The 9,134-nt window shown below is 60.5% G+C and overlaps 1 protein-coding gene across 4 annotated transcripts; it reads left to right on the top strand.

Annotated features, from left to right (window-relative positions):
• The first annotated feature begins 249 nt into the window (after positions 1-249).
• On the top strand, positions 250-6,250 carry ZNF324 (zinc finger protein 324). 4 transcript variants are annotated; one of them, XM_004439131.3, is made up of 4 exons: positions 250-624; positions 2,052-2,178; positions 2,530-2,646; positions 3,299-6,250. In XM_004439131.3, exons 1-4 carry the CDS (start codon positions 592-594, stop codon positions 4,744-4,746), a joined length of 1,725 nt encoding a protein of 574 aa, XP_004439188.3. In that variant the 5' UTR covers positions 250-591; the 3' UTR covers positions 4,747-6,250. The 4 variants fall into 4 exon arrangements, with proteins under 4 accessions (XP_004439188.3, XP_087278131.1, XP_087278130.1 ...); XM_087422005.1 differs by having other exon boundaries at positions 250-727; XM_087422004.1 differs by having other exon boundaries at positions 250-752.
• Positions 6,251-9,134: the final 2,884 nt, after the last annotated feature.

The following is a 9,134-nucleotide window of genomic DNA, read 5'->3' as shown; positions in this document are numbered from 1 at the left end:
ACCCCGAGCGCAGGACGCCCAGCAGGGAAACCCCACCACTCGCGCGGGCATGGCCGCAGGACTCCGTTTCCCAGCGCCCCGCGCGGTGACGCTTGGCCGTTGCCGTGGCGATCGGGAAGGGCACCGCCTACCGCGCCGGAAATCAGGCGGGAACTACGCTTCCCAGAAGGTTCTGCGCGTGCGTCCGCAGCGCGCATTGGGCCAATGAGGGCTTGAGGGGGCCGGACTTCGGGCGTTCGGGACTGTCACTTTGCTGCCGGGCGTTGGGCCACAGCGGCGTTGGGGGCTGGAGGGCGCCGGCTCGGGGCCGGTTCTCCAGCAAGTTCTGAAGACCCGAGGCGAGGGCAGCGGGAGGGGGCGGGCAGAGGGCCCCCCGCGCGGGTGCGCGCTCCGTAACGCCGGTCTAGCCTCGGTTTCTCCGGGTGCGGCGTGGGTGGCCCCGGGGGGCGGTCGGGCGGCGCCCGAGCCACGTGCTCCCCGCCCTCTGGGCCGCCCCGGGGCGTCTGCGCCCTTGACGGACGGGCAGACTGAGGCCGAGCCGGGCGCCCGGGGCGCCCGCCCCTTTCTGCCCCGCTCCAATACCAGGTTCCGATGGCGGCGGCGGCGCTGACAGACCCAGGGCAAGTGAGTAAGGGGCCCCGGACGCCCACCCGCCGGATCCCTCCTCCACGGACGCGAGCCCCGACTGAGGGAGGGACTCCACCCGGACGTCTTGTCTTCCTTCTCGGTTCGTCCGAGGCTCCAGTGTCCAGGTCGATGGGGAGTGCACGTGTGGGATCCCCACTTCTGGCGCCCGAGGGGGCGCGGTGTGGAAGGAAGTTACAAGGGCAGGGTCCCGCATGTGCAGAAGCGGGGAGGGCGGGCTCATCCTAGGTGCTTCCGGAACTGATCTGCTCGACGGGGGGCTCGGGGGAGAAGACGGATGTGCCTGAAATGCAGGCCGAGGAGTTAAGACTTTGTCCCGAGGGCGCCGGGAGCCCTAGGAGGTGTCGAATGGAGAACGGACATGCTATAGTTAGGATTTTTTAAGTATCCCACCGTTTGATGAGTGGAGAACAGACGCAGAGGTGGGTGGCGGTGTGCAGGAGGAGGCTACTGCCACAGTCCGGTGCGGTGAGGGCACCTGGGCGGGTTTGGGGCAGTGCAGATGGGAAAAGCGGTTGGATTCTGGATGGATCTGCTGATGCATCAGGTGCGGGGTGTGAGCGAGTGTCCTGAGTGAAGGACTGTCCCAAGTTTTGCGGCCTGAGCACCTAGAAGAATGGGGCTGCTGTAGACAAGCAGGAATTTGAAGGGAAAGCGGGTTTCAGGGGAAAATCGGGAAGAGTCGGCAATGTCCCAAAGTGGAGGCATCAGCTGGACCTGGAATTGTAGATGACCCAGGACAGAGTCCTGGTAGCCTGAGCTGAGGCGGGGCCTGGAATCAAACTTAGGAGGAGGAGATCTCATGGACTCAGCCAGGGATGGTCAGTTAGGGCTCCAGGGAGATGAAGGGTGGCTGGCAGTCCCTGGGGCTCTCCGGGCAAGTCTGGCAGGTGGCTGAGAGAAGGAAATAGAGGGGGCATGGCTATGGAGGGAGGAGGGAACTGGCTTCCTGAGTGCCCACCAGATCCTGGCAGCCATCTCTGTGGTCACTGGAGGGGATCAGCCAGTCTTTCAGGCTGCAGGAGCAGCCTTGAGATGTCAGGCAAGTCCAGCAGGGGAGGGCATCCCTACAGAGATGGGCATGCCCTGGGGGTCCACAGCTGGGACTTGTACAACTGCTTATTGTAAGAGCAGTAAAGGTATGTCTGGAGAGGGTCAGCTTGTGCAAAGGCTACCCCTGGGGTGGCAGCCAGGCTTGCTCTGGTTGCCTTGTGTGGAGTGGCCAGTGGGGAGGCCCAAGAGGCATCTGTGGCCCAACAGGTGAGGGAAGTTCCATCTGCAGAGCTCCGGGGGAGGAGGGTGAGCATCAGGGACGTCAGAGGAGGTCGCCATTGGGACAGGGAGCTGTGCCCTGTCACACAGCTATAACTCAAATGGTGTCCGTCTTCCCCTGCCCCCTGTTGTAGGGACTGATGGCCTTTGAGGACGTGGCCGTGTACTTCTCCCAGGAGGAGTGGGAGCTTCTGGATGCAGCCCAGAGGGCCTTGTACCGCCATGTGATGCTGGAGAACTTCGCACTCGTAGCCTCGCTGGGTAAGGCCCTGGGTCCTCCATGGGAGGCTCCATTGTTGCCAGGCTGGGCTGCGAGCACTAACTCCTCTCCTCCTGGCCATGAACAACCCCACACCCGCTGGCTGAGTGTCCCTGTCCAGCTGTGGCGCCTCTGTGCCCAGGCTCAGTTCCCTTCCTCTGGCCCTGCCAACATGATTCTCCTCACAGGGGCCATTGAGCTGTTCCTGTGGGCCCTACCCTGTGGTGCGACCTTCAGGCCTTCTTGGTTGCACAGATGAGGTCATCTATATCTCATGAAGCCCTGATTCCTGTCATCTGTTGGGCAGTGGGTCATCCTGAGCTGGGGCTGACTCCACTTGTCTTTTCTCACAGGACTCTCTGCCTCTCGACCCCGTGTGGTCATCCAGCTCGAGCGTGGCGAAGAGCCCTGGGTTCTCAGTGGGACAGATGTGACCCCGGTCAGGAATGCCCAGAGGAGGCCCAGCCTTGGTGAGTGGGGGCTCAGGGTGGGTGAGCTTGGGGCCAACCTCTGGCCAAGCTTCTGTCCCCCTTCCCTGCCCTCCTGGACACTCTCCTCTCTTGCCTCCCACCCGACTCCCTTCTGTTCTCCTTCCACCATCAGCCTCTTCTGGAGGGGGAACTCCAAGGGCACCCCCAGGCTGTGGTGAGACCTGCACAGAATCCCACCCTTAGCCAGGCTGTGGCCTCACACCCTCCCTGGCTCACCTCACCACCTCGTCCATTTGTGGGGCCGTTCCTTCATTCATTCGTTCATGTATCATTGTTTTTTGAGCACTTGTGGTAGTCAGGACCGTTCCTGGCACTGGGGGCACAGCCTTGACCAGGATGGTCCTGGTCCTGCCTTCCTGGGGTTGACTATGCTAGGGGAGAGCAGTCGGTCAACAGAGTTCATGAGTAAAATCTATAGCATCTGATAGCCATCAGTGTAAGGAGCAAAACCAGGCTGGGGAGTCACCCCAGACAGAAGTGAGCTACATACAGCAAAGGTGTCTGGCTCCTGCTTTTCTCCCCAGCTTCCACACCCAGTCCTTAGGGTCCCCCTTACCCACTCACTCGGCCTGCCCTGGTCATCCCCTCCTGTCCAGGATGACCTAGGCATCCACTGTTTCTGTGCCTTCAGGTTCCCACAGTCTGGCAGAGGTCAGAGATGTTTCTGGAGAAGCAGCATTACCAGGGGTCTTATGGGATAACCATCCTCCAGCACCTACTAGGATCCTCCCCACCACTGGTGCCTTTGAACGTGGGAAAAGCCTGGAGGGTCGGCGGGGCGCCTCGCCATCTCGGGAGAGAAAACCCACGGGGGTGTCGGTGATCTATTGGGAAAGGCTCCTGCTACGCCCGGGTAGCGGCAAGACAGGCATCAGCCTGCGGCTCACCTCCCCGATGAGGGCCCCCGAGGGCGGCCCCCCCGGTGAGAAGGCCCGCACAGACCGCCCCGAGCCAGGCAAGCAGCTGAGGGCGTCTGAGCAGCAGAAGCCACACGTGCGGGTGGCCCCTGGGAGAACCTTCCCGGGCGTCCCACACCTCGAGGCGGGTCACGCTGTGGGGGAACAAAGCATGGGTGCGGCTTGGCGTGAACCTCAGAGACTCCCTGCCGGCCAGGAGCCCCCGACCTGGGACGCGCTGGGCGAGTCCCTCCACGCCAGCCCCGGCCTCCTCCCTGGGGAGAAGCCCTTCGAGTGCAGGGCGTGCAGCAAGGTGTTCGTGAAGAGCTCCGACCTGCTCAAGCACCTGCGCACCCACACCGGGGAGCGGCCCTACGAGTGCACGCAGTGCGGCAAGGCCTTCAGCCAGACGTCGCACCTGACACAGCACCAGCGCATCCACAGCGGCGAGACGCCGTACGCGTGCCCGGCCTGCGGCAAGGCCTTCCGGCACAGCTCCTCGCTGGTGCGCCACCAGCGCATCCACACGGCCGAGAAGTCCTTCCGCTGCGGCGAGTGCGGCAAGGCTTTCAGCCACGGCTCCAACCTCAGCCAGCACCGCAAGATCCACGCGGGCGGGCGGCCCTACGCGTGCGCGCAGTGCGGCCGCCGCTTCTGCCGCAACTCGCACCTGATCCAGCACGAGCGCACGCACACCGGCGAGAAGCCCTACGCCTGCACGCTCTGCGGCGCCGCCTTCAGCCAGGGCTCATCGCTTTTCAAGCACCAGCGTGTGCACACGGGTGAGAAGCCCTTCGCCTGCGTGCATTGCGGGCGTGCCTTCAGCCACAGCTCCAACCTCACGCAGCACCAGCTGCTGCACACGGGCGAGCGGCCCTTCCGCTGCGGGGACTGCGGCAAGGCCTTCGCCAAGGGCGCCGTGCTGCTCAGCCACCGGCGCATCCACACGGGCGAGAAGCCGTTCGTGTGCGCGCAGTGCGGCCGCGCCTTCCGGGAGCGCCCGGCTCTCTTCCACCATCAGAGGATCCACACCGGCGAGAAGCCCGTGCGGCGGCCCAGGGCGGGCCTGCGCCCCCAGGCCAGACCTCCTTCCGGGGCATTGTCAGAGGGCACGCTGCGGAGAGAAGCCGGGCCCGCTCCCGCCTCGGGCCCAGCCGCAGCTCCGAAGCCGGCTGAGGCCTGAGGGCGCAGCTCCGACCTTCCCTGGCCTGTCATGAGTCTCTTCCACGGATAAAGGCCGTTTCCGCTGCACAGTCACACCTTGGAGAAACCCTGTGTGTGTACTTTGGTTCCATCTGCACGTGGTGACAAGATTTGCCACTTCAGCCACAGTTCACTCCTCCATCCCTAAGAGGTCACACTGCAGAAAGGTCAGAGGGACGCACGTGGAGGCTGGGACTTTGGTGGGGCAGAGACTTGGCAGTCAGAGCCAGAGGGAGGTCAGCACGGTGGTACCACTTCAAGCATGTTGTGACCGGGCGCTAAGGTGAGGAAGGCTAGTGCGGGGATGAGGTGGAGGCGGTCCAGAGGAATTTCTGACGTCCACACGCAAACTGGCCCAGGGCTGACGCTCAGGATACCTGCCCCTCCGCCTCAGATCATCTAAGGCTTCCTAGGAGCCAGCCCAGTGGACCAGAGGTCACGTGGGGGTCGGGTGCTGGCCTTGGGCGAGTTGCTGGGCTCCTAGCCTTGGCTTCCTTCTCTGGGGAAACAAGACATAGGTTCAGTTCTACAGAGGGTATTTGCAGCACCTCCACAGGCAGGATCTTGATAAGGGCCAACACGTGTCAACGCCAGCCCCTGTTCTGAGTGCTGCGCAGTGTCTGCTAACAGCCCTGTGAGATGGCTGCTGTGGCTGGTATCCCCGCTTCTCAGATGAGGAAACTGAGGCAGAAACAGGGGACATGAGTTGCTCACACCAGCACCAGGACTTGAACCCAGGCCTCTGGCCCAGCATCCAAATAGCTCACCACCCCACCCCCACGCTCTAGTCTGCCAGCTCTGAGGGCTGAGTGAGGCCTGGCCTGGCTCCCCATACATGGCAGACCCACAGGAAGTGGAAGAGGTGGAGTCTGAGGGGAAAGCCAAAACCATGGCTCCCCAGCCACGCTTGTTCATCAGATTCTCATCCAAGCCTCAGCACTGGCTGTGTCCTTTTGTTACCACAGTCAGCGTTACAGGAGCTTTTACGTCCCTGCTGGCCTTACAAGAGGTGACTGTAATAACAGATTCAGATGAGACACAGTGGGGCTGCTTGTTTCTGCCAGGTCCAGTGGCCGTGTGCCCACCTATTCTCTTCCCTCAGTTGGAAGGAGGACTTTCCCCAGTGGGACTTGGTGTTACCTAAGGCCGTGTGTGGTGCCTCCTGAGATCTCCCCATCCCCCAGTGTGACACCCCCACACGGTGGGGACACTGAGGCAGAAAGGGTGGGGCCCTAGTTTGCTTCCTGTGGCCTTCAGCAGACCAGGGTCCATCTTGACCTGGGGCCTCACTCCCAGGAAGTTAATGGTCCTTTTAGTGTGGGGATAAAAAAGACTAGAAGTTACAACTTGGAATGGACATACATTGTAAATTCTTGCACAACATTGTGGAAGGCCTCAGCCTCCGCCTCCAGGTCATGGTTCAGAAAGTTTTTAACAACAGGGAGTCCAGAGAGGCTCCCTGATAAAGGTTTCTTTTTAAAGTGTGTGCTGACACCTGTTTCACCCTAAAACAGTGCAGACATGCCATCAGGGTGTGTCATCGTCACAGAGCTGTGGGAACATGGCTTCAACCTGGGTTCCGTTGAGAGGCCACAGGATAGGGATGCAGCCTGTGCATCTCTGAGGGTCTGGGACACTTGTGTCCCCTTGGCAGCCAGAGATGGGTGGGGCACAGCCAGGAGACCTGGGCAGGGCTGATGCGGTGGGGCTGCCCCGAGCAGCAGCTCTACTAGATGAGCCTGGGATCCGGGCTGTGGAACCTGAGGTGGGTGCCACGTGTGGTGACCTGAAAGGTTGACCCCAGCCCAGTTGGGTTCTCTAGTCCCATCATCTCTAAGGCTTTGCAGCCATTTGCTATACACAATGAGCCCAGACATGACGTCCCCACTCCCCCCCTGCCAGCAGGGCCAAACCTATCATCCGCCCCTGGAACCTCACAAGTTCCTGCAGGGAGGGGAGAAACGGGTGGGGAGCGGAGTCATGCAGGACCTGGCTCCCCAAGACCCTTTAAGGGCAGGTCCTCCGAGCCAGGGCTCCTGAGCCATTGTCTACCTCTCCTAGTCTCTCCTCTGCTCTGGTCCACACCCTGGCCTCGCCCCCATCTCACCTTCCCCCAGGCTGGCATCTGTGAGGGAGCTTTGAGAAGGTTCATCAGCCTTAGTCTGTACAGCTGTGAAATGCAGACAGACTGCCCCCCACCCCCAACTGCCACCCCCAACTGCCAGAGGGCTCTTCTGGGAAGCCCATGGGATTCAGGAGCAAAGACGTCTGTTGAACAGCAAGTGGGTACCCAGAGTCACATGCAACCTTTTCTACACATTGAACAGAAATTCCTGGTGCCCAGTTTCCACCCTGAGCCCACCTGACCCCTTAAGCTGGGCTGATGTCCTATCCTGTCTCCCTGCTGCCCGCCTCCCTGCTTCATTGAGCCTCCCACCTGTGTGCTTAGACCCTGCTATCCCTCAGTTCCTCCACCCTCCTTGAATCCACCTCTTCCAATACCCAGCACTGGCCGGCAGCCCCCACCCCTGTTGCTATGGGAACACAGACCACGAGCACCTGCCTCCCCCCATGTCTTGGCCCCCAAGTTGCCCTCTCCCAAACCTCTGTGATCATGTTGGGCCCTGTTCTGCCAGGCTGGCCCCTCTGCTCTTTTTTTTTTTTTTTTTAAAGATGTTATTTATTTATTTTTTCCCCCCAAAGCCCCAGTAGATAGTTGTATGTCATAGCTGCACATCCTTCTAGTTGCTGTATGTGGGACTCGGCCTCAGGATGGACGGAGAAGTGGTGCCTCGGTGTGCGCCTGGGATCCGAACCCGGGCCACCAGCATCGGAGCGCGCGCACTTAACCACCAAGCCACGGGGCCGGCCCTGGCCCCTCTGCTCTTAATCCCAGACAGGCTGTCACTGTAAAAGTGCCCCTGTGCTTTCTGGATCAAGATGGTGGACTGAACACATGATCTCACTTGGTTCAGAAACCACAGAGAGGAGTAAAACACAAACCCACAGGTAATGAAGATGATGAAAGAGGAGTCAACAGCAACAGCATTCTGAAGCCAGGAGGGGATGGGGAGCTGTGAATGATTTAGGGAAAGCCAAATACTGAGTTGGCACTGCGGGAAGGTGAGGGAGGTCCCACCAGGCTTACACTGCACAACTCCAGGAGGCTTGAAAACCAGCACCCCCCTGGGAGGGGAGACTTCAAACAAAGATGGCTGGGGAGAGCTACTGGAGAAGCTGTTAGAGCCCCAGCTCTCCTCACACGGTGGGTGGCCGGAGTCATTACTGTCCCAGTCCCAGAGAAAAGACGTAAGCCCCCACAAAACAGCCCAGTATGATGACAAGCCCCGGCCGCGCACATGCTCAGAGCTTCCAATCAGCGTTTAGACTGCTGCTCTTCATCAGGAGCTGGCAGCCAGGGACTCCCAGGCGTCAGAACAAACCAAAACAGGCAGATGCAATTTAGGATTGAGTAAATAAGTCATGGTTCAGCCACTTGACGTGTGGAAGAACAACTGACCTCGTCCCACAGTCAGATTTTAAAAACAATAACACCGCCGGAGATAAACTAAAAATAAAGATCACCCTTACTTGTTCTGGTCCCCAAAGTAAATTAAAGGTTGAGCACATCCCATAAGCCTAGAACAAAACCTCCATGGCTCACTCTGCAGTACTGATATCTGAAGACATGTCTGAGGCTCTGAGGGTATAAATAATGGGACAGTAAATGGGTGCCCACCCGAGTCTCTTGTCCCTGCAAGTCCGCAGGGCGCTCAGCGGAGGAAGAATGAAGGACTCCAGCACCCTCCTCTCTGGAGAAATTCCAGGGATGGCGGAGAAAACCCACGGATCAGGCCAGCCTTCCCGGCCAGACACCGCTTCCTCCTGGGACCACCTGGATGGGTCTCGAACTACACTACCCAGGCCACCACTTCCGGCCTCCCTGGCGGACAGGGCGACGCTCCGGCCGTTGCCTTGGAGATAGCTGAGGCGGGCGGATGTGCTCTGACGGTTACCAAGGGGACGGCTGGGCTACGAGAAAGCAGCCTCCGGAAGCGCGCTGGGGGAGGAGCCTGGGTGGAGTGCGAGTTCTGATTGGCCGAAGAGTCACACTCCTCCCCGCCCCTCACCTCGCCTGCCAATAGGAACTCGGCCCGTTGTGCACATGCGCACGATTCTAAGGCACCGTCCATCTGGGCAGTTGGTGAGTTGAAAGGCTCAGATACAAAGAACAGCCGCCAGTGAGGGGAGGGAACCCCCAAAACTCTGCGACTCTGCAGGTTCCTCTAAGAGGAAGGGGCGTCTCTCAGTCGTGAGAGGCCTCTCAAAACGAGCATCCGCTGGCCGAGGCTGCGCCGGTCCTCGCTT

This window comes from Ceratotherium simum, chromosome 33, assembly GCF_057802395.1.
Source record: "Ceratotherium simum simum isolate JZ-2026a chromosome 33, ASM5780239v1, whole genome shotgun sequence".
Taxonomy (NCBI): Eukaryota; Metazoa; Chordata; class Mammalia; order Perissodactyla; family Rhinocerotidae; genus Ceratotherium; species Ceratotherium simum.
Note: the sequence above shows the minus strand (reverse complement) of the source record. Positions and strands in the feature narration are given on the sequence as shown.